The following is a 26,720-nucleotide window of genomic DNA, read 5'->3' as shown; positions in this document are numbered from 1 at the left end:
TGACAGATGTTTCACCTTATATAACTGTGAGTGTAAAGTCCATGGTCATTTAAAAACAAAACAAAAGAAAACCCGATCAGGGTAACTGCGGTGAATAGACAAAACCAAGGCCACTTCAAGAAGAGAGTAATAGATTCTCCCACATAAGTTCCTCTGGTCCGAGCCTTTCCTTCGCCCACCAATACGGGGGCAAGAGGACAGGGCTTGGGGGCCCAGGGGTGCGCCCAGAAGGCCATCGCATCGCAGGCATGAAATCTATCTGAAATATAGCTTGACCTCTTTAGATGGAGTCTTATAAATTCGACAGAAAAAAGAAAGTCATAAACACAATTATTGCACAAAGTTTTTATTCTGAAAATCATTAAATAATTTTATACAGGAAGGCACAGATTAATATGCACTGCACTGTCCCTTCTAACCCGTTCTGCCCGCCTCCAGCAAGAGAGATTCTAGATGTGAATCGCGCAACTTGAGTCTCACCCTGCAAAATGTCACTAAGGAGCGTTTCGGAACAAAAAGCTCTCTGTGACTGGCGGGCGGGGAGCGAGCTTGGGGGTCCCCTCCTAGGGACCGGCATCCCAGACCTGAGCTCTCTCGCTCTGCGACCACCGCAGCCGAGATCCCGCCAGCTCTTTCCTCTCCAGGACTCGCCCGCTGCGGGGAGACGCGAGGCCACCGCGCCCCTTTGCTGGGGTGACGGCCACCGGGGAGCACCGCCGGGAAGGACCCCCCTCCTCGCCGCCAGCCCGGGGCAGCTGCGCCCACCGCAGTGCCGGGCACCTGAGACGTGCGCGTGTCTCCAGCAGCAGCCCGACCTGACCTCAGCGCCGGAGGCAGAGGGACCCACAACCCGAGGAGACTGCGTGGGAGGGTGCGGCCGTGGAGGGGTCTCTATCCTGAGCGCGGAGAACGAAGTTTCTCTTCTAATGGACATTTAAAAGAGCCTCTTCGAATACGGAGAGAAGTTAGCGGTTAACCGATTTGCTGCTAATATTTCATGAGAGGTGCTTCTCCCCGTTTAAAGTGTAACTCTTGGAAAAACAACGTATTTTAAGCTTTCCATCCAAATATTGATGTTGGCAAAGGGATCATCTAACCGTCCCGTGGTAGGGACAGCGATCTTTTTGTTTCACAGGTTGGCAGTCAGCATCAATCCTTATCACGAACGACTGCAGAAGTAGAGGAGGAAGGCAGGAGACGTGGAACTCGTGGGACTCCCTGACAGTAACGTGGGGTGCGCGTGCGCATGTGCACACCAGCGCGCGCGAGTGGGTAGCTGGTGAGCTATCTTGCGCTCCCTCAGCCACCTGGCCTCGTCACGCAGTGAGCCTTTCTCCCCACTGGGAATGCCAGCTTTCAACCTGACCCCAACATGTTCTCAAGTGGATAACGATCATTGTTAAATGCCAGGCCACAGTCCAGTCTCTTCTAAAATCTTGCTCTACAGGAAAAATTTCTTAAGCTTCACTGAATTTCTATGTCTTTTTAAAAATTTTATTAAGTAAAGCTGCAGCACGACCTCTAGCAGAGTGCCGCCCGCGGCGTCCGCATCGGAGGACTTCTAGTAAAAAGAAAGTCTCGGGGACCTCAGCAGACTCTGTCATCTTTCAGTTCTCAGCATCAGATGCCCCCAACGGACCTTGTCAGAAAGTGGAAGAAAAATTGAAAACTTTCCAACCTTCACAGTTGCTCTCTAAAATCACAAAACCTCAAGAATGCACATTTTATTAATAAAGCTAAACTTTAGTAAGCAATTACAATATTTACATTATTTTACTAAGAGGATTTTTAAAAGATACTTTTAAAAAGCAAAAAGTTCTTCAGAAAATTTATTTCTTTCAGTTTCTTTGGGAGATTTCAAATACTTGTGCAATACCAAAAGAAATATAATAAGCTAAGTTCTTGAGGATTTTAATTGTAAAAAGGAATTTGTCTTGGAGAAAATCTCACTGATGCAGTTATTTATATAGAATCTAAATAGCTCCAATAAAGTGCATCTTTGCTAGAAGTTCTTGAGATTCTTTACTTACACCGAATTTGACTCTTATGTGCTGCCTTATGGGGAGAGAGGTATACAGTTATTTTTTTCCTCTCCATTGGGAATTGCTCAATAATTGAATTGAATTAAGCAAAATCTGAGTAACTCATTATTCTGTTTTGAATCAGAATGCCCTTTAATCTTCCATTCTTTCTAATGTTAATAAAACTTTGAATACTGTCTTTTGTTTAATAAGAAATGTAAATCTTGGCAAAATGTATTATTAAGGTAATTTATATGTTTATGAAATGAAGTATGTCTGTGAGCAATGTCTCTATTAAAGTATATGAGCTTCCTCGGGTATCTCTGACAGCCGGAACACAGTTGAAGCAAGCCATATTAAAACGTAAGGGTATCTCTGTGGTACCTCATGCAACATTTTAGCTCCAGAAGTAAACACTGTGGAATCCTATAAATCATTTAAAAATTTTCCCTTGGATATTATCCATAAAGATGAACATTTGTTCCATTCAATATTTTCACCCGCAGCTCAAATACAGGTATTACTAGGTTTTGCAAATCCTTCATTCTTAGGAGAACCAGTTAAAGCTTCAGAATACAATACACATTTGGATGCAAATATCTTTGGAAATATTAAAATGATGAAATTAAATCAATTGGGGACAAACACAAAGTTGCAAATTGAGGCTAAAAATATCTAGGAAAGAGAAAACAAGCTCTTGGGGTCCAAAACATAAAGATCTGAAGATATTTTGAGTCTACTGCCTGATTTAGTTGTGAAGAAAATGAAAAAAAAATAACAGAAGTGAAGCTCTCTTCCATCAAGAAAAATCAAATCTATAAACTGTAGTTTATAGCAAACAGTAAACTATAGTTTTACTATAAACTACATTATACAAAAATCTTGAGAACTCAGAAGTGCTCCAGAAACTACTTTTACAAAGAAAAAGTAAAATTTTGAGCTATGCTAATGTATAGTGTCTGAGTTTTTTAAAAATGGGAAGTCTGTCATAAAAAGAATGGTTAAAGGTGTTAGTGAATTTCAGCTCAGACATAAAAATGATGAAATCATTTTAGCCTCAGTGGTAGAAATAGATGGATTGGCTTGAGTCCGAAAACAGATTTGTCATACGTAAGGCAAAGTTATTAACAATGAATTCTTCCTGTGACTAAAGTGGGCTCATTGTCAGAACTGCATACAACTGGACAAGAGATGTTACCGAGGTAAACATGGGTCATCTTTCAAATCAAATGATATCCGTAGTGCTTAAAATAGCTCGTATCTCTGAAGTTTCCTTCACAAGAAAATTACAGTACTATTATTTTTCAAATTAGTATTAAGTTTCTCTAAGAAGAAAGGAGACTACAGTTTAAAAAGCTAGTGTCTTCTGATAAGTAACTATTCTGTCATTCTGAACTCCTTGGATTTTTATTATATAATTTGTTTTGTATTTCTTTTTGACATGAAGTTTGGCTAAGACATGTAACTTTATCATAGTCTACACGTATGCAATAGTTATTTAATCTATAATGTTAAATATGCAATAACATATAGAGTAGATTAGGCTTCCTGAGTTTGGGTCTAGTTCTACCACCTGTTGGCTGTGGGATGACAGGAAAGGTAATCACTGTATGATTCATCATCCTCTTCTGTGAAACAGGAACTAGGTACTTAGCTCAAGAGGTGAGAATTAATGTATGTCATTCATTGAAGACTGTGCCGGTCATAAAATGTATGTTTATTATTATGATTTTTAAAACTCAGAATGTGAAAGCATTTAATATGGATTTTGAATATAGGAAAAATGAATTAATGGCATTATGAAACAAAAAGTAACTTTAAAACACAGTAAATTAAATTGAGCAAATGAAATATTCAATTATTATTAAGAGATGAAAGAAAGAGAAATAATAAGGATCACATATAAGAAACAAATCTCCATGAGGATGTTAGAGCCTAATGTGTGTATGAATTTTAAGATAAATGTGTTTATCCCTAACTGCTATCCAGTTAGATTCTGAATAAAGATATTATGGTACCTCTAACAAATTTTTCAAGATTTTTGTGACTCAAAAACCTGGGGTCCTACCCTCAGCCCTGCCATTAACTATCTGTATAACCTAAAACAAATATAGTTACCTTTTAAGGACCTAGGTTCTCCTATTAAAATGTTATCATTGCAAAACCATGTATTAAAAAACTATTGGAAATACAGTTCTTGTCACTTAAAATATGTGGATTTAAGATTCCTTTTAGACTAAATGAGCCCTTTCCTCAAAAATTCATGTGTTGAAGAAACTCTAATTCCAACATGATGTTTGGAGGTGGGGTCTTTTGAGTGGAATTTAGCGTTAGATTAGCCAGGACAGTAGGACTTCCATTATGGGATTAATGTCCCTGATTGGTGGTGAAGTCATAGGAGAAATCTCCCCACCTTGTCTGTGGACACAAGAAAATGGAAGTCTGTAAACAAAGAAGATGTCCCTAACCAAAAACCCTACTACAATGATGTCCTAATTCTCAGAATTCTACCCTCCACAACTCAGAAATGTTTTCCTGGCTAAGCTGCTCAGTCTATGCTATTCTGTAATAGCAGTGCAGGGAGACAAAGACAGGCTTTCCAATTCTTGTAAGTAATAGAAACTCTAACTTCTTCCACCAATTACTTAACTTGGAGGACTCAATATAATGGTTCAGAAGGCCTCAGGGAACCCATTCCCTGGGGTAGAGCAGCTTGTCTGGAAATCGCTGTCTATATCAATATCCCTGAAAGAAAATATTTGCAGTGGTTCTGCCAATGTCTACCCTTGGAGCAGTATCACTCAGATTTAAGAAGCATCAGCAAATATGAAACCAACTCTCAACAGACTCTGAAAAGTTAATGGGTCTGTAGCTCATTCAAGTTTTACCCACTGAAGTATAAATAAACCAATCTGTGTACCCATTAAGTGGGGACTTCATTGTAACATTATCATTATAATTTCAGATTTGAATACAATCAATATTTTAGACTAATCATGTCTACATTTATTTCAAAATTATACCTATAATTATTGATAATAATATTATCTGAGAAGTACTATTGATTGCCTTCCTATTTTTGAAAACCATCACATAGCAGTTTTCCACTTACAGGCCACACAAATCAAGGTACAGGCTAGGTGGCTCCCAGAGTACTTTATTCATTTCTACTTCCCAGTCACATTTCCCATTAACTTCCTATCCCTCTCACAATTCTCTCCTTCTGTCCCAAAATCTCATCTCTTTGTTCTTCTAGTCTCCAATCCCTGGGCAGTCACTGTAACCTGTCTCCAAGAATTTATTCCAGCTTTCTCATTTGCCCTAAATTCTTTCTTCCTATCAATTCATCCTTCAAGATTCTCTGTCTATTCCCCTTTAAAACTAAACTTTCTCCAAATATATTACCTCAATATATTAAAACAAAAGTTTCTTATAATGTTAATTCTTGGGTCTGAGTTAATACTCACTTTAAAATATTGGTGTATAAAATGATCAAAAAGGTTTCTGTTTTTAATAGAAAATACAGCTGAAAAATTTTAATTTTGAATGAAGGATAAGAAAGAAATCAAACCAAGGGACAGATATTGTTTTCTTTTTCTGCTTAGAGAAGTAAGGCAGTATTTCCTTTAGAAGGGGAAGGGCTAAAAAGCAGGGCATATGAGCCATCTAGTCAGTTACCTGGTATACTCTTTGGGACTTCAGTAGTGGAAACATTTATGGGTCTATTTTAAAGTCTTGTTTATTACCTACAGAACTCTAGAGCTATTTCCACCTGAAAACTTCTACAGGTATATCTTTTACTTGCCCCTGTAAAAAAAAAAAATTAAAATGCTACTGGGCTGGAATTTGGTCAGTAGTGCCACACCTGCCTCGAAAGCACAAGGTCCTGAGTTCAATTCCCAGTACTGGAAACAAAACAACAACAGCAAAAACATATGCTACTACAAATATATACCCTTTAATTTTCCAGTACTGGAAACAAAACAACAACAGCAAAAACATATGCTACTACAAATATATACCCTTTAAATTTCCAAAGTATTCTATACACTTTTAATGGTGGAAGTTCAAGATGCATATATTTGAAACAATGAATTCTATTACCATTTCAAGGTAAATCCAGAGAAGTCAATTCTTAAAGATGTCTAAAAATATTTTTACATAATTTCATGGAAATATTTCCTAAATAAGATATGCAGAATTGATCCAAGTTTAATCTGCATAGAGAAATTTTGGTTTAACTTTAGAAGATGGTCTGGAAAGGTTTACTGCGTCAAGTCACTATTTATTGAGTGTTATGATACATACCCAAGATACTGAGCCTGGGGTTTCTCATATACTTTGTCATTTGACCTCATAGCATCCTGTGAATTATATATTATAATCTTAATTTTATGGTAACAAAACAGGCTCAGAGAGATTTGTCACTTATTCAAAATGACTCATCAAAGTGAGGATTATGGCACAGGACAGTCAGATTACAAAAATCATGTTCTTTTCACTTTTTTCCATATGTTCATACCAAAATATGTACTTACCAGAATAAAACTGCTGGGCTGAGTTCTTACTTTGTTCTATGTATCATAGGGAGTTATTCTAAACATTGGTTTCATTTTGAAGTTCACAGAAAATACATGGTTAGACCAAATCTGAATGATGGCAAGATGAGAAACAGATCCAGTTTACTACATCTCCTTCTAATTTTCTGTTGATATATGAACTTTGGGAGAGAAATCTTGGATTCAATAACTTTGAGAGAAACCTTTAATCTGTATCAAAGTTTAAAGTTAACATTCAATTATTTGATTTGGAATATATGTATTAGATATTTTTAATAACTATACATTTATAAATGACAATAATCCAAAATCACATTGTTTTTATGCCCTTTTTATTTTCTCCAAGAAATGTAAATTAATGGATAATATAGCTGAATTTTTTTTCCCTTAATACAATGCCCTCACAATTCTCTGTGATAAAAGAATACTCTCCCTTCCCTCCCCACCATACTCATGTATGGTGGAACTTGCAGATACACAGGGCTGATTTAAGGGACTTGAACATCTGATTTTGTTATCTGGGTCTGGGATCAGGACAACTTACATTTTGGATATACTTAGTTAAAAACATATTATTAAGTTCATTTTACTAATTTCTTTTTACAGTTTTAGGGTGGCTACTAGAAACTTTAGAATATGTGGCTTACAGTATATTTATCTTTTACAGTGCTGATCTAGACCAATTCTATGAGGATCAAAAAGAAGTATGAAAGTATTAGAGCCTTTTCAGAAAAAAATTATTTTTCAGTGTAACTCCAATGACATATTCATTTATTTAAAAACTGTACATTGACTCACCTGTTCACCACCAGCATATGAGTAAAGCCTGCACAAGGAAATCACGGACTTGAAAGTGATTTCTCATCTTTGTTCTCACAATGAAAAAGTAGTTCTAATAACACTTCCTAAAATGTAAAAATGCTATGCAGACCCTATTCTCTCAGTAATGGTAAATATAAGACATGAAGTACAAGGGGAGCTTTTTCTGTTGTATTATTAATTGAATTGGTTTTCTTTTCTGACAAGCTTCATGGGGAGAATCTTTCAATAGCACCCGGGCTAGTTACTGGCCTAAAGCAATGACGACTATAAGTAGTAGAGAAGCTCTTGCTCACTCTAACTTCCCAATGCATAGCAGACATTACCAGGTGTGCTTCTTTTTCATGTTTCATGAACAGTTCCCTGCTGAGCTCTCATTAGACCCCATGAGTATTCATAGAGGTGGTCAGTCATTTCAGATCTACTAGAGAAAGCTCTCGGAAAGGTATTTGCTCTTTTATCCTCAAATGGTGCCAAGGATATGAGTTAGACATGGGAAGTCACAAGAAAAGTTTTACTATATTTTTTGATTTGGGTAAAATTCTAGCTTCTGGGACTAGTAAATGAAATGCATACTTGGAAGGGAAGGGTGAATCGTTGTTGGGAGTTACCACACAATGTAAGTGTGATCATAGCTTTTTTTAGAAGTCATAAGTACACTAGATCATCCAAATGTTTTGTATTCACTTATGCAACTCATTACTATTCATGTACTATCTTAGATTAAAACTGGATTTATGACAGAATAGCATGCCAAATATAATATGGCTCCCATTATAAGAACCCATTTCTATCACAACCCAAATCACATTATTTGAAAAATCTAACAACTGTGTATATGCAAAACTTGATATGACATAGACTACAATGTGGGTGCTAATTCCATTTTTACCATCTGTAACAAAAGATTTTAACTTGACTTTATAATGGACTCTGATTAAAACCAAATAAAAATAAAGATACAGAAAATGGAGATAGATTCAATTATGTCAGAGTTAAATTCCATTATGATATCTCAAAGTCTAAAACCACAACACAGTTGGCTTCCCTTTTTGTTTCATATTACTAAGTTTAGCAGAATCAAAGTTCCCTTTTCTAATAAACTAGAATTTTTGTGCACTAGCTTTTGTAGTACCTATCTTTCCTATTATTGTGCCAATTGTTTTCTGCACAAAAACCCTACCTAAGTCACCTTGCAAAACTTCCTCTGTATTAGTGGTACCCAATAGAAATACAGTAGCAACTATATCTGTAATTTGAAACTTTCTAGTACTCACATTTTAAAAATTAAAACGCTATTTTAACACTATCAACATAAAATTATAGATTAACTTTATATTCTTTTTCACATTAAATCCTTGAAATCTGATGTTCCTTTGACACATTTGTTGTATCTTAACTGAGATTAACCATTTTTAATGTATTCTTTTACCAGGTTGGCCTAATGGCTAATGTATTAGACAACACAGATGTAGATTATAGTTCTTTATCAGCTTGGAAAGGGCCTTTCTCTGAATCTCATCATATTTTATGACAGAAACCACTCCATGTAGGTAAACAAAAGTATCATGGTAGATAATTGATTTCATCAAACACTGAAACAATCATTTCATATTAGTTATTACTTGGAAATTAACCTTGACAATTACTATTTCATAGAATTTTAAAAGGGTTTCTTCCTCTAAATTAAAGTATATTCATTAGATAACTCACTTTCTGCTCAGTATGGTTATGAAAATAAATCCATATGATGAATATTCTAGTCTTTAAATATGTTGGAAACTCCACTACATAGGAAATATGATTAACAGAAATATAATAATAAAGGAAGACTTTATTAATTTATCTCTGTGAGTGACAAATGATTTTTAATTTTTTTAAAGTACTCTTTTTCAAAAAACTTATTGCAGTTATATTGGTTATATTTCACTACTAGTAAAATATTATTCAAATTTACCCTCAATGTCTGAACTTTATATTAATGCTATCCAAGATATGAGAAAAACTAGAGACAATTTGTGTAAACTAAGAGAAAAATCATAGAAATGACCAATTTAATAAGCAGATAGCATAGTAAAAATATAAGAACCAAAGCTTATTACAATAATATGGAGACTTAAAAGTAAAGATCTCTTTAAATACTGCTTATTGTTCATGTATAATATACTTTTCTAAAACATTTTAATCCCTGTCTGTACCTTCCAACATATTCTTTCTAACTAAAACACACTCTTCCTTCCTTTCTTAAAATTAAAAGCTCAAAACTAACTTCCAGGAATGTTGGTATATTATCTCTTTTGCATCTAACTGAGGCAAAATAACAATGCCTATAAAAACGCTTTGCCTTTTGTTACATAAGTCTGCATTTTCTTCTTTCAAATTTGAGAGATGTATCTCCAACTAACTTCTGAACACAGTAAGAAACCAGTATCTCTCCATAAAACAATGTAGTGAACTCTCATATCAAAACATTCCAAACTCCTAAACACTCCACCCAACATGTCTCCTAGGTTTTCTGTGGTTAGTGATTCATTTTACCACTCTTACTAAAAGTGACTGGCAGTAATTCTTTGCTATAGCGTGGGGCGGGGCCAGATAGGAAGGTGAGAATTGAGTTGGAAAGGGGCTGGAGGTAGAACACAGGAACAGGACAGGACAGAAAGTTACTTTAGACCCTGAATTTGAATGGCACCATTGCCTATTTCCAACATAGTTAATATAAAATCTAATGTTAACTAAATGACAAGATAGGGTCCTATCTTTATCTGTCTGAATCTTAAAGACCAGTGTTTACTGAAACGTCTCCTGTAAGAAATTGGAAGAACAATATTTACTGGTTCAGATTCTTTTATGTTTTATTAAATTTTTAAAATTTCAGTTTACTTTTTTATTGTTATAAACTAGGACTGCAAGATGATAGGTTTGAGCTTGGAAAGATTTTTTAAACAGCATTTTAAGGCTGAACACAATAAACAACACTACAATTTACAACCATATTTAGGAAACAACTTTATTGACATTTATATCAATCGTCACCTACAAATTTAGGAGCATCAGCACCAATCGTTTCATTCACAATTAATATTATGAAACAATTCCATAAATTACTGAACAGGAAAACTACAAATTATTTTTAGATCCTATAACCATTTAATCATAAGCATCTCACTTCTAATACTAGCCTTTCCATTTCATTGATTTGAGTATATGAACCATAAAACCCTATCAAAATCAACTTTAATGTGGTTTTCTCCTGATGTGTTGACAGTAAGCTGAAATAAAATATTATCCATCATCACACTGTTGATTTGTGAGCGCTATTAGTGAAAGGATGACATAACAGCATGTTCACAAAACAAGTCCACATGGAGCTCAATTTGTAAGCTGCAATGTATGAATCTACGTTTTTATAGACTGACTGCCCAACGCTCATTAACATTTCTCTATCAAGTTAAGAGAGATTTGCAGGCTTGAAATGCAACTGGACTCCAAACGCTGATGGGGAACACTAAATAAATGCATCTCTAAATCTATTTAATCGTCTTTAGTTGAAATATTTCATTAAAAAGTAGGAAATGCAAAAGGAAAATCTAAGGTTCACTGGATCCTGTTACATAGAAACACAGGTATAGAAAGTCACTGGAGAACTATGAATTTAGCTTTGGGAGAAAAGTTCCAGACATGGGGGACTAGTAGATCCTCTAAGCACTGTTAAGTGCATCAATTTGTAAATTGTGTTTGAGAAGATAGAACAGAAAATTAACTTCAAAATAGTTAAGATTTTACAGAAAGTGGTTTGTGATTTGCAAAAATATTACATAATCATAAATTTTAGCTTTGAGTATATTTTAAAATAGTAACTTGAAGGCAACTTAACAAAGAACAAATGAGATCTGGGGATTAGCTCAATGGTGCTGCCACTTGCCTTGCAAGCACAAGGTCCTGAGTTCAATCCCCGATACCCCCCCCCCAAAAAACCCCAACAAATGATAGTATATTTTCAGAGAGTAGAATAATGTTAATGAACCAGAATTAACATTCCATATTATAATTTGCAAGAATAATAGACAATGCCTGAGTGAAACTTACATGGAAATATTTATTACATAAATAATTATTTAAATTTACATTTTATTTTGACATAAACTATTCACTTTTCTATAATTCACTAAGATAGCTTAAAATTTTAAAAAGAGCCCAGTTTTGTTGTATATTTTGAATCACCTTATCCATTAATTCATTTTTTAAATGCCCATTTATAATAATCTGGTTGATTCAAGGTTATTAATATATTAATTATTTGATTATTAATACTACATTAAATAATACCAATAAAATAGTTATAGTCTCTTGTAGATATATATGGTATTAAAAAGTAAAAGCGGTAACAAAAGCCATCTTGAATAATACATCATAAAAATGTAAGCAAAAGAAGAAACTGCATATACAAATTCCAATGCAATATTTCAAGAACGAGTTTTCTGGCGGCCATTCCACATGAAAACAGGAAGAATTGCAAACTTTGTTTTATAGATGGGAAATAAGATAACTGCACCAGAAAAACAAAATTGAGAAATATGTATAATAAAATAAATTAAATACAGTACTCTAAAACCTTGTATCCAATTGGTAACATGACCAGATATCCACAGACTTCTTTTAAATAAACCGTTTGCCATATGTTTTGAATGCTGAAGTTTGCAGGACTAGTTGGAATTTTTTGCCTTCTTTCTGCCACTTCCCCATCCACCACTGAGCTGTAGAGGATTGTCACGGAATGATATACGTTCTTTTTTAGGAGATCTTGTATTTGTTATCATAGGTATTCCCTTAATTGACCAACCTAGACAATGATATTAAATGTACACTTTCACTTAACATGATCCATGAAAAATTATATTTTAGAGTAAGAAATATACTCAACAACATACATTCAAAAACTCTATGATCATCTAGTTTCACAAAACTATCTTTGTTGAGTTTATTTTTGTTTGCAATGTAACATAATCAAAGATTGGCATAAACTGTGTTCAGGTTAAATAAAAGAAACTGCCTTAAAAAATTAAAAAGATGCAACTGCTTCTTTCTATCCACAGATTCACGTCTTTATCTCAAGACTATGAAATAATGAAATATTTATATATGGAAATAGATGTTTTAATTTCAGTAGTTTAAAATTTATAATTGTTTATATTTCTATGAATAAAGCATGTATTAAAATTTCTCTTAAAGGAATCCTATAAATTATTGAATGAAGGTTTTCTCCAGAAAAAAGAATTCTTGGTAAGTTGGAAGCTTCATTAAATCAACAATCTAAGGAGATCCATGGGATCTGGTCTGACTGCAGAAAACACAGGTTTCACAGTCTTTCAGAACCTTAGCTTTATAGTCCAAGGGAATAATATATGCATTAGAGGGTTGTTGTGAAGATTGATTTTCTGATTATATTCCAGTGGTAGTAAGATGTGAAGGTACTTTGTGCACAGGTGCTCTAAAATGGATGAAATTACTGTTCACACCTGACAAGTCAGAAATTACCCGTAGAAAAAACAAAAATGGTTAAAGCTTTATAACAAATAGTAGTTGTCAAAGTGGGCTATGGGTTAGACATATTATGGATTCAGCAAGATACTGAGATGCCATATCAAGATAATATTTAAGAATTATGATCATCTGCTTTAAATCTCCCAGGGATTAAGGGGGCACACAGAGCTATATCTGCTGGGAAAGGGTTTGAAAAGCTGCAGAGTGAGACATTCCAGGGCTTCCACTGAACTAGCTTGAGGCAAAGGTTCAAACCACATGACTCTCCATTACGATGCTTTTGTGTTTTATTTAAATAGGTTTAGAGAAGAAAAAAATTGAAGGTTAATACTTTTTCAACTAAAAGTTTAAATACTTAAAACTATACACCCAAATATAATAGTTAAACATTAGGCCATTTGTGGAAAATGGTCTATAATTGTAAATTTGGTACATGACGGTGAACATCATGAAAGTTCCTTTTATATTTAAAATCTCTTTTAAAAACTGTATATGCATTTTGGTTTTTAGTCTTCAAACTATGATCAGAAAAATGAAAGGATTTAATGAAAAATTTTAATGGGAATATATTTTGTCTTTATCCTAGAAAGAGACTGTTACTGAAAAGTACAGAAAGAAGTTACTAGCTATTGTTTTTAGGAAAGGGCTTAGGGGACACACAAAGAGGCCACTGCTCAAGTCTGCAACTGAGTTGGAGACAGAATGTAGCTCAGTAGTTTAGAAACCTTCACTATTGGCAACCCCGAATGTAATCTCAGAGAGAGTGGCAGCTAAGAGAAATGACAGCTGAAGTTGATTTCCACGTATGGGCCAGATTTATCCTGCATTGAGCTACTCTCTGTAAGCCAGGCAGGGAAACTACAAAATTGCAAGAACTCTTCCAAACAACAGAAATATGATTGGGCAAGAAGCATTTCCTTGATGATAAACTACTGATCTAAAAAGCAGTAAGGATACTCTCTTAAAGCTTATAGTCCCTTCCCTTCTACTTTCTATTTACTGGAAATCCCTTTTAAAAAAACCAAATAACAGAATGGAATGTACTTTGGTACTTTTAAAAAGCAAACCCTCATCTCCTCCCAGTAGTTAAAATTGTTTGATGAATACACTATTTCCTGGACAGCAAGTACCCATTTATATGAACACAGTCCTAAGGATGCTGGGGTGGGGGATTTTGTGTTGGGTGGGATGCAGGAGAGGAGGGTTCTGAGAGATGGAGCAATCGGGACATCTTTATATTTCAAATATATTTATTTAAGCTGAAAAAATAAACTGATTTAAAAAAAGCAGATTTTCACAAATGGCTAACACAAATGTTTTGTTCTAATAGAGGATTTCCTTGCAAGCATTATTTAAGGTAATAAGTAGAAATAGGTATGTACCTTAAAACAATTCAATAATATAACTCTTTGCTGAATAATATTTTGATGAAACTATCTTAGCGTGAAAAGGTGTTATTTAAGAATTTTATTCTTAAAAATAATTCATTAATTTTACTGGTACATTTTAGGTATACAATATGCTGACATTCATTATTTGGAATTTGTACCTTTATATAACTTATCTTGGTTCTTATTTTTTCCCCATTCCCCTGCCCTCCCTTCAACCCCTCCACCCTTCCCTATTTACAAAGACTTTGAGCTTTTTACTGAAGATGACAAATTACACATAAGGAAAGTAGAACATTCTGAAAACAGTACAGGGATATTTATAGATAATTTCATCTACTTCCAAATAATTTTAATATTTAATAGATTGTACAGCATTAAAACACAGGTGTTTTTAAAGATCAAACTCTGATTTTTAACAGTGTTTCTGCATTCTCAAGAATTTTTTTTTTACTGACTAGAAATTTACCATCAGATGCAATTTTATTCCTCTAATGCTGCTGTGTTGTTATTTTGAAGCTGCTAATGAATTTTCAAATATTTTTGTACATAACTTCATTTCAACCTACATTTAAAAAGGCAATTTAAAAAGTTTTCCTTGTATACTGTAATTTCTTCAAGAAATTATAATTGCAATTTTTAAAACAATGTATGATATCAAAAGACAGCTTTATAGCTGTTTTGAAGTTTAGCTTCAGAGTGATGAGATATGAAATTACTGTTTAAGATAGCAAACAAGTGAATATAAAGTGCTTCTGCTGAAACAATATTTTAGGTGTGCTTAAAAGCTTGAGTTTGTTTTGCTACGTGTAAGTGAACAATTTGAACAGTAATCAATATAGCTTATTCTCTCATTGCATTTAGTGAGAGTCTTTTTGTTATTATATACACTCTCAAATCTTTTGATATATAGAAAATAAATTGAGGAGTAAAACCACACATTTGTGAAGGAATCACATATTGGCATTCATTGCAGTCATTACTTTGTCCTATGATTACTCTAGAAATGAAAAAAAAGAAAAGAAAAAGCAATTTAAGAAGTCAATGTATAATCATTCTAAAATTACTTACCCACATGAACATAAAGTAACAAGGGATTTTTGCTTCAAAAACTGATATTAGATTTAGACCTAGTGATAGGTTCCTGAAACAGAAAATTATGACTAACAGAATTTTGTCAGTTTTTTCCTTTTCTGCAAGATTATCGTTATAGATTTTTGTAAACAACAGCCTACTGCATATTTGCAGGTCATCACAGAAATAAACCAATCAGCATCTCACATAGATGCTGAAAGTATATCTTAATGAGTACGCTTTATTTCCCAAGAGATCACATCTTTGCCACACAATCTATGTTCTGCTCAAGATTTGTTCTGGTCCCTCAAAAACAATTTTTTTTGGTTAAAATTCTTGGTTCTTTAACAAATGTCAAGGTCCATATATGCTGTGTTTTGATAAGTAATTTAATATGTAAAATGCTTTGAATGACTCTCCTGGTATGTATAAAAAAACTGTTAAACAGGTCAAAATGGAAATCTCACCATGAATAGTAATACGTCATTGGATTTTCACCAATATACACAACACTGTGTGCCTGGATATAGAAACTATTTCAAAGGCTTCCCCATATTGTCTTACTTAACACCAGATACAGAATAAGTAAAGCATGGAGGAAAAAAAATTCAACATTTTAATGAAAGTAACCAGAACAAATTTTTAGCAGCAAAGCGTTTACATTAATTTAAGTGCCAAAACTAGTTATATTGGGCAAATTTGGAGTTGAGGTAGACAGTAGAGTATTCAAATAGTCATTTTTTAAAACCAAGGTTATATTCAGCCTTGAATCAGAATCATCATTTACAGTGAAATTCAAATAGATAATTTAAAATCAAACACTGAAAATAAAAAAATAAATAACACTCAGTTTGTTTATACCATGTTCAGATTTCCTTAATGTAATTTTATTTATTCTTGATAGTCTTAGGAATTTTCAGAGAATGAAAGTTTTCTATAAGTTATAAGAAATATTAATATAATTTTATCTCAAAATTCCAATTGAACAGTGACAATTACAATCATTTTTCTTAGTATTCGAGAAACAAATAAATGAGAAAAATAGTTAAGTTTGGTACACTGATCAAGAATAGCCACAAAAATGTTCACAGTACTTGATGTCAATGTTAATAACTCTTTATTTTTTATTCAATTTAAAATTTCTGTTTTTTAAGCCAAGATATATAACATCAATAATTTGCCTCAGCTACATACATTTGTTTTGAAAAAAATTCCTCACGAGTATAAAAGCTAAAACATGTCACATAGGAATATTTTTAGTAGATATGTATTATATAGATTTTTACACATATTTTGACTTTTTTCACTTTTTATAGTAGTTACCACATATATTTGATCTAGACTCTTTGAAGCTACCTTATAACATAAACTGTTTGCTCAGCTTTGCTTAATTTTTGATTAGTTCTTAAAGATAACTCATGGTCCTATCCGCACAGATAAGGACAGCTACAATGTGGTCGCAAAAATGTATACTGAAAGTATTGTCTTGCTCATATAAATCTGTGGTTTTTATACTAAAATTGCCCAACATTGTTTTCATTTTTTCCCTAGAGGATGTTTTTTTGAAAGATTTGCTTTTGGTTATAAAGTCTAAATATGTTTTGTGATTTGTTTCAGAACTAAATTGCCCTTCCCACATATGGCCTTTAGGTTAACTAAAATCCTTTTCACTGATAGCTAACCTATATAACTCTGACTGTGGTAGATTTCTGATGTAAGATATTCTTACTGGGTTGATTCTTAGAAACTTGTAAGTTGATTAGGTATTCAAAAATGTAACTAATTTAAGCAACAAATGAAAGTTAGCAGTCAACAAACTGCTTATGTCATTCGTTTTTCTATTGCACGCAACTGGTTCTAAAACAAATTCTAAAAATTAGGTCATATTAGTTCCATTTCTCTTATAAATTGGGAAAGGTCTGTTACTAAACTCTTCAATTTTTTTAAAAGATCTTTTTTTAGAGTTCTATTCAGTTCCATTGTATTTACAGCAATGTTTACAAAATTATTTGTAATGTAAAAATAGTGGAAATAATTGAAAATACTTTTTACCTCAGGTCGATATGCTAGTTCTCATATCACATTATATTTCAACATCTAATTATCTTCTCTCACTTCTTATATGTTTGCTGAAGTTTTAGGAAAAATACACATTTTAGATAAGTTTTGCAATGCTTATTACATCCTTTAGAATGTAAACATTTAAAACCCAAACTGAATTTTCAACATCACTTGGGATCTTTGAAACCTTTACTATAAAATCTTCCTTATAATTCACACATTTACTCATCATGTATTTGTTTAGTGCCTGTTATGTAGCAGGCATTGTTCTACTTTTGTCTTTCAGTGAGCTTTCTTGTCAATTTTCTACTGTGAGCCAAATAATACTGGTAAGTGTCATACTGTAGTTGTTTTCCATGTGACTTTATTCTTTAAAGGTCATGTTTATAGTCCTCATATGGAACAAGTATAAAACAAATACTTATTTCCACATCCCCAGATAGTGAAGACTTGTGGATAGGTTTCCCAAAAATTTTTCATGGAAACTTTCATTATCCCTTTTCATGCTTATTAGTTCTTAGCAGGGAGACATTTGGCAACAATAAACATGACTAGCCTGAGGATTTATTATATTATTGCACTTCAATTTCATTCATTTGACAAATGCATTTCACATTTGACCATGCCCATTTATTTTTGCACCACATTAGTGTAAGAAATTTCTTTGAAAGCAATAATAACAATATCCCCCCAAATTCAGAGTAAAACCATTTAAGACAGAAAATGATCATGAAGGAAAGGGGTACTAACTACAATAATATTGTTAGAAGTACAATGCTTTAATCTATTATCAATACAGTATACATGGATCCTGTCCTCAAAAATGTTAAATTTATTAAACAAGGAATAAGTGTAGGTGGCATTTGTAGGCCTAGCTCTATCACATAAGTGCAGATTAAATTTGTCTTTCTCTGGATAATGTTAGTGGCTGTTGAAACTAGCTACTGTTTTCTAGTGTTATGATCTGCAAACATTACTCTGTGGTTTCTCATACCTGTTATATTTAACTGTGCCTGGAATCACATTAACCTTCCTCAGATCTTCCAAGTGGACAGTATCAATTTGTTCAAGGACATTAAATCAACAACTATTTATTATGCATCTATTCGACTAAGAAGTAGACTATTCAAGTTTACCTATGTGAGATAAGTCCAGTAATCATATAAATGTACACTTGGTGTGACGATAATTAATTTTAATTATCCAGTTTTGATTTCTAGACTATTTTAAGGGTTGAAGTGTTAATGTGCTTGCTTAACCAACTGTCAAAGTTCAGGAATAAAATATTGAGACTTAACAAATCTATCAAAGACCCTACCCAATAATTTCTAAGAAAAATCAGACTCAATAGTTTAAGCAATAATAAAAGAACAAATTCAAAGTTTAAACTTGAAGGATAAACATAAAATGTAAATTTTCCCAGTGTCAGATATCAACTCTTGCTGAACAAAAGGTAACAATTCTATGAGTTGTTGTTTCATCTTCTTTACTAGTATGTTACTTCCAATTGAAAACTTCTGATAAAAATAAAAGACAATGGAAAAATTTTATTATTTATACAACAAAATAGTTTAACTTGGCACAACTATTTATAAGATCTAATCTTTTTATCTAGGGACAATATAACTTCTAAAGTGAGATTGAAGTGTGAATCTTCTTTTTTTCAGTGCTGGACCAAAATCTTCACAAATAAAAGGCAAATTTGAATCTTTTTAATAGAAATATAAATGTCAATTTTGATTCCTACAATGAAATTTTACAATAATGGGCATAGTAAATACCAAGTAATTATTTTAATAGAAGATTTTGCATGTAGAAAATATCACTTACACAACCATGTAAGTATACAAAATAATTAAACATATTACTATGATGCACATATTTAACAATCTATTGTGGATTTAGTATTAACAAAAACATAAATTTAATATCAAATCTGCTAAAGTAATATTTTGTATATTGCTCATATTTTCTCATTATCTATTTGCTCTTGAATTCTTTATCAACATCAATTCACTCATATAAGTTTTTGGAAAATGTCACATTTAAGGAATAGCAGAGACTTAAAAGAATCCACTCAGTTGCAGCCTCTGGCTCCCACTTTACATTCATCACCTCTTTCATTGTTATTACCAATCTGCAAGATACATTTCATTGTCCTCATTTCAAAAATGAGGAAACTCAGACCATGATGTTAAATCATTTCCCCAAACCCAAGAATAGCAACATAATCAAAATATGGCTTTACATGAGTATGATTTATCTGAAAAAGTCAATATTTTATTTAATATTCACTAATAAAGTATGCCTCTAACGTAATAATACCATAAATAAAATCACTAGGAAAGCAAATGTGAGAATTTTTTTCCTAATCCTGGGATTTGGAAGGGCTTTTCAATTATTTGGAAATAAGGCCTATAAAATAAAAAATGAGTAAAAGGTATTAATTTTTCATAAACTAGAAAATAGAGGAGAAAATTATTTCTACATCTTCCATTCTATGTATCTACCTTTCCATCTTAGAGTCCCCCAAATTTTTAAAAAATGTAATAATAATCAAAAGCTTTTTCAGACTTTTGTATCCTTTATTTGTTTCTGTTTACCCTTCAAAGTCTTTGTAAACATGATAGATCAAAAGTTTTAAAGTTGTTCAAAGAATACTATTATAAGTGAGTGGCTTTGGCTGTATTACATAAACATATACTTTAATAACATTCAGAGTGTGGTCTCCTTTGAATTTGCAAAAATAGACACAAATAAAAAAAACTACCATATATCATTTTCTTTAAGATAATATCTGAAGGAACTATATCAGAATTATATGAGTACCTGGATTTTCTAAAGGCCAGGTACAAGTAAAACTACTGTGCTAGCTAATTAGTGGACAAATGAACCAAATTTCCATTTATTCTTTTTAAAATTCAGTTCTAGTCTATAATGAAAACAATGCAAGCAGAGTCATGATTAAACATAACACATTCACTTTTTACACACTATCTGCAGCAGAAAATTAAACTAAATGTAGAATGCTTTTAACATCCAGTGAGGAGATAATTTATTTGTAAATTTAAGTTATGGATGGTAAGGGACCAGCAGGAAATCTCATAACCATTAAAATAGTCAAATTCTAATTAGAGATCTTGGAGCCTTGAAAAAGGGAAATGTTAAAGGAGATATATATTAGAAGCAGGTGCCAGAATGCTTAGAGAGCAACGAGATGATAAAATGGACAGGTAAGTCTACCAATAAAGCATAAGTGATTAGTATTTTTCTAAATTAATTTATTCTTATAGTTAAATGGTAATGTTGCAAAATTTTTTTAGTGAAGTTCACTCTGGCTCTGTGCATGTGTTTTTGTGGGCTATTTATGGGTTTTGGCCTGGTAGTTTATGTAAAATTATAAATTTATGGTTTAAATAAGATACCTGATAATACAAAAATGTCACAAAATTAAGATTTTTTTCATCTTTTAACATTAGAACATTGTGATAAAAACTTTATGGTTCTGGCTGGAAAGTGTGAAATCTCTGCATCCTTTGTAACAAAAAAGATTCCTTAGATGATTCTGAACAAGTGCTAGTCCATTAGCTCAACTATAATAAGATATCAGGTCACGTCCTTTCAGAGTGTTGGACAGTTTACCTGTGAATGTCTAGACTGGAATAGCCTTAGCAATGCAGTATAATCTGTTGTTACTCAAACATGACTTTTAAGATAAGTTGCTAAGGAGTATGGCCCACAGTGAACGAGTGCTTAAATTTATTGTGTTTTCTTAGGACAAATACAACCTTCCTACCCAATCAATTTATTTTACTATAGACATGGAAAGAAACAGATATTGAACACAAATGAAGGTCGTTCCACCTTAAAAATTAACATTGCAATTCATTAATGTTTTTTTACATTGGATAGAGTTCATTATTAATGCCTTTGGAAAGAAAATGCAAAATTATTTCACAAAGAAGATATTGCTTATCTTTTTAAAATGTCGCTAAATGATTTAATATTTTAAAAATAAATTTAGGCTCTACTTAGGAATTGTAATATAGTATATTATAGTTAAGTGTAATTTATAAGGTATAAAGAATGACATTTTTGAAAGTTTGGAATTTAAATATTTAATTGAAATTATACTTACAATGTAGAATAGTGCCTAATATATACTAGATTTGCAATAGATGTATGATGAATGAAACAGACACAAACAATTTCAAAGGTACAATTTACTAAAAGGGGAGCAAAGTTATTAGCTTTATCTTAAACACAATGTTTTTGTGTCCTTCCAATTTTGGTCCATTTATATACTAGATTTCTCTGCAAAAGATCCAATATTTTCTGTAGGAGGTCCTACCAGCCTGTTTCTCGAATTTGTATTCTGTATAAAAGATCAGATTTAAAATCAATGCCACATTCCATAGTCCAATGGAAACCTGAAATTTCTCTTAAAGAGGTAAGTTCAACATTATATTCCTTTGTTCATCCCATTACAACATTTACTTTTGTACGAGACCTCATGAAATTTAGTAATTGATTTCCGAGTAATATATTAAATCACTTTCTAGCTGGAAGTCTTACCTAATTCCCTCTTTATGTCTTTCTCAATTTAAAAGTAGTTGCATTCTAAAAAATTTATATCCAGTGATTAAGCCATAGATTATTTTCAAAGGCCATCCAATGAAATGTTTTACTGGCTTCTCAATAAGAGATTTTTCTCTTTGAAAATGTATTAAGACATTAAAGTACCAACTAGCAAGTAGAGTAGAATATTGTTAATCCAGATCCTTTTAATAGGAGTGTTGAATTTAGAATCACTTCATGCTTTTTAAAATTCCACTCGATTTCATAAAATAGCTGTCATTTCTTACAGATAGCAGAATTTTCTGATCTTTTCTTGGAAAACATTTTAAGAAAATTATTTTATTTTTTCCCTTTTAGGTTGACTGTGCCTAGCCAAAGTAGAGACAATTGAAATAATGTTCGAAATCAGGGTCATTTACAACTATTCTGATACGAAGAAAATGTTCAATTATAAACATGACTTTCATACTATCAAACATCAGAAATAACGTTACTCTTTTAGTTGGAAAAAAGGAAAATTATCATATAAAATGTTTTATTGGTATATAATTGTAGAATGATAGAATTTGAAAGTTCTATAGACCCTTGGATCTCCATGCTTGTTTTTCATTCTCCTTCACTTTTCACAGGCGTCCAAAATATCTCATAGATACATCATTCTTGCCACAATATTCTCTTAATGGACAAAGCAAACCTCAAATACTTTATCCAATTTTACAAAGATCAGAGATGTGACGTGGAATTCAAATTCAAACCTAGTTTACAGCTGCTAAATTTTCGTAAAGGTTGCAAGTGATTTAACCAAGATCACAGAAAACCTGGGGAAGAGCCAAGCAATGGCTATAAACTAGGCTGCCTAATCTCTAAACATGCACTCATACTGATGCTATAGTCTCCATTACCATGTTTAAGAACACAATCTACATATCATCAACTTACCCTTTCATTTGAAAGGAGAGTCCCTGGGACTTCTGCTTCAGAAGTGCCTTCTAGGGATCTGGATCCCCAGGATTCATTTCACTATACTCTGCTTTCCTTGGACTCAGTGGCCACTACAGCCATGATCTGAAGGCACCTGGTTACTGCTTCTGCTGGTAGCAGAAGTTTGCATCATCCATGTGTGGGCACACAGAATGCAATAATTATGAAGTTAAGGAGACTTCCACCTAGATCTCAAAGGAAGATTTGGGAGGCCAGACAAGGGGCCTCTGAGGGCACAATGTGTGTAGTTGTGGGAATGAAGCCAAAGATGCACTGGTGACCCCAGGAAGTCAGAGATGCTAGAAACACAGAATATCTGCCAAGGAAAGTTGCAGGCCATGAACAGAGCCAGCCCAAGAGAGAAGCCTTGTTGCCTGCAACCACGGGGTGACATCGGTGGGGTGGTCCCAGCCCTCTGGAATTCACATCTTATCACCTTGTGTCTTAGATGGAGGATGTGGAGCTACAGCACTTAATGTCTTCTCCCTGCTGGGTGCTGGTCTGTTCTGGTCCTATTCTCTTCTATTCCCCTATTTCTCTCTTTTGGAAGGAGACTTGTACCCTCTAGCACTGTAATTTGGAATTATGTAACTTATTTTCTACTTTTATAAAGAGGTTTACCTTAAGAGTATCTCTTGAGCCTTAGATTTTGACTTAGACTTCTGAAAAATGCTACAATTGTGGGGATTGTGGGTTTCAACAGTTTTGCATTTTAAGTTATATGCAAGATAGCTGTCTCATGGCAGGTAGAATAATTAATTTATTATTCTGCTTATTTGGAGAAAAGGTATGGTTTAAAGAGATATGTTTGAGTGTCAAGTCGACAAGGAGGGTATATTATGGTTAAGATTGTAAACTTTATGATGTAGGAGCTGCCCAAGGGATTAGTGAAACACACTTCTGGGTGTGTCTTGGATTGTGGAGGTATGACCCTGGGTACTCTATACGGTCCCTGGCTCCTTCTTCTCTGATGCTATTCCCTGTCTTGCTTCCGGCACCATGAACTAAGCCACTTTGTCATACCACACACTTCTTTAATAATGTTTCTGCCCTGGAGCCAGGTAAGCATCAACTGAATCCCCTGAAACTATAAGACAAATCTTTTTTGTTGTTGTTGTTAAATTCTTTTATTGATACATTGTAGGTATACAACACAATTACATTTCGCATTGGGAATCGTACCTTTACATAATGCATCTTGGTTCTTATTTTTTCCCCATTCCTAGTCCTCCCTTCACCCCCTCTACCTTTCCCTATTTACAAAGACTTTATTTCCATTTCTCATCATTTTTCCTTTCCCTTCTTTCCTTTCCCCTGCCCCTCCCACTACCCCTACCCCTTTGGACCTTTTCTTCCTATTTTGCATTATTGATTATTCATTCTAAGCATTGGTACATTTTAGGTATACGATATAATGACATTCATCATTGGAAATTTGCACCTTTACATAATCTCTCTTGGTTCTATGACAAATCTTTAAGTTGTGGGTATCAGATAAACTGTCCCAGCAACAGGAAAGCTGATTAATATGATAATGACATAATTTCATAGACTAGAAATACCATATAAAACTTTGAAGAAAGAATAATGGAATCATACTGTTTTGACAATTTCGGGCCTTCTTCTCCTTTTTCTTAATTTTACACATTTTCTAGCCTAAAATTTTGTGAATAAAATAATTCTATGACTTAATTATGTCCATGTGGCAAATATATTCTAAAGAGAAGAAAACTGAGTCCAATTTACTTTTTTAAAAGATGTGCTTCAGATATACATTTATAATTTATATTCATTTACAAATAGTTGTAGTAATTTAATGCATGCATACATATCCACTATCATTATATGATTTGTGATAAAGAAATTCCTTTAAGCACTTCTTTTAACATAAGATCAATGTTAAGCTTTCTTAGGACAGAGGGCCAGAAGGCCACTGTAGGAGGAGGGGGCTTTGGATTTTCCACCACAGGTGGGACTAGGTTAAATTCTTGTGGGTTTGAACACTAGTGATCCAGCTTGCCTGAGCTATAGGCCCAGAACAGAATCTCTCTTCATCCATGCAGCTTCAGCTCAGAAATGACACATGTACCACCCTTTCCACAGGGAAATCAAAGCTGGTTTTGCACCTTCTGCCCATACTTGGTGCCCACTATTACTCTATGACCATACCACCAATTAGTAATCACTTGCTTCCCATCCCTACTGTTTATCCAGTAACTTCAGATCAGCTCTGGCATTGCCAAATCAGGGCACGTCTCTATCTGGTAGCTGAATCTTGACTTCACTAACAAGGTCTAAAACACTTTGAAGTTCATCTTTCCTTGGGTGTTCTTCCTCAGCCCTGTGGTACCATCATATGGAATTTCTTTATATTCTTATAGCTTCCCCTTTAGTACAATAAGTAATTCTTGTACTAAACTTGTCCTATTTAACCTATAGTATGATATCTATCTCTTGATTGGACCATATCATTTTTTTTTTGTACCGGGGATTGAAATCGGGTCCTTGTGCTTGTGCAGCAGGTGGCGAAACCACTGAGCTAAATCCCTGGCCCAACCGGACCATATCTTGATATAGATCAAAACCCCTATGATGGATGGAAATATGTTGGTCATGCTCAGTTCTCTCACCTTTATGTAGTGCACAGGGCATCTAAGGAACATTCCATAAATATTTGTGCTTTGTTTTATTTCTTGCAGTGCTGGAGGTTAAACCCAGGGACTTGTACATGCTAGATAAGTGCTTCACCACTGAGCTACATCTCCAGCCTTTCGTAGGTATTTTGAATGAACAAATAACACAGTTGGCTCCGCATTACATAGGTCTATAAAAACTTGGGTTGGCTGAACTCATTGACACATGGATAGCATGTAGTCTTAAATGTTTATAAATATCAATATTTTGGACAGCTCAAGTACTCTTAGAAGCTGTGGTATATCTGTAAAATGCCAACCAAATCTCGATTACTTTAACAGTACAGACTGTGTTATGGTTTATGGGGGTGTGATACTCATCTGTGGATTAGTCTACAGATAAGTTTATATGTAAATGTGATTTGGGAGGTGAAGCCTGGTCAGAGGAGATGGGTGATTACAGGTGTGCCCTGGGAGGGTCTCTCTCCTTCCCTCAGCCCTTGATTGCTTTCTGCCTCCTGCCACCATGCTAAGAGGCATTGCTCCTCTGTCCCGCCACTCTGCCATGCTGCCCTGGTATGGAACCACCTGAGATTATGGACTAAAACCTCTACAGACTGCGTCAAAATAAACTTTTCCTCCTTACAGTTATGGGTGTGGGTATTGTGTTTCAGCCACAAGAAAATACTCTCCTTCCTAGCTCTCATGGATCTAAGGCATGGTCTCATTCATTCATTGCATGCAATGTATATTAAAGGGCCTACCATGTACCAGGAAGTTATTCTAGGTAACTATCATTAAATTCCCTGCCTTCCTGGAACATAAACTTCAGCAGTGTGTAAGAAGAAAAAATAAATCCCCCCAAATAAAAATGACACTCTTGTGGCCAACTGAATCTGAGATAAATTTTCTCCCATAATAGAGCCATGCCCTTGAAAATCCCGTATTCATTTTGCTTGAATTCCATTATAGAGTACTATTTCTCTAGTATGTGGCAAACTTACTTTAACATCTGTAGCCATTTATTAGTTTAACATTTGGATACACAGTATAGAGAAAAGC

At 33.7% G+C, this 26,720-nt stretch overlaps 1 protein-coding gene across 3 annotated transcripts in view; it reads right to left on the bottom strand.

Annotated features, from left to right (window-relative positions):
- LOC101723938 (ALX homeobox protein 1) overlaps window positions 1-26,720 on the bottom strand; it is a 247,726-nt gene that overhangs the window by 26,818 nt on the left and 194,188 nt on the right. The window contains exon 27 of one of the 3 annotated variants that reach the window (XM_087192560.1): window positions 16,360-18,983. The exons of the other annotated variants lie outside the window; for them this stretch is intronic. Coding sequence (XP_087048686.1) covers window positions 18,964-18,983 — 20 coding nt within the window. The 3' untranslated portion in view covers window positions 16,360-18,963. Of the gene's footprint in view, window positions 1-16,359; window positions 18,984-26,720 lie in introns of those variants that run through there. 3 annotated transcript variants of the gene reach the window in all.

This window comes from Heterocephalus glaber, unplaced genomic scaffold, assembly GCF_053883595.1.
Source record: "Heterocephalus glaber isolate CG9 unplaced genomic scaffold, H.glaber_assembly_v1.0 deba00001572, whole genome shotgun sequence".
NCBI lineage: Eukaryota > Metazoa > Chordata > Mammalia > Rodentia > Bathyergidae > Heterocephalus > Heterocephalus glaber.
Note: the sequence above shows the minus strand (reverse complement) of the source record. Positions and strands in the feature narration are given on the sequence as shown.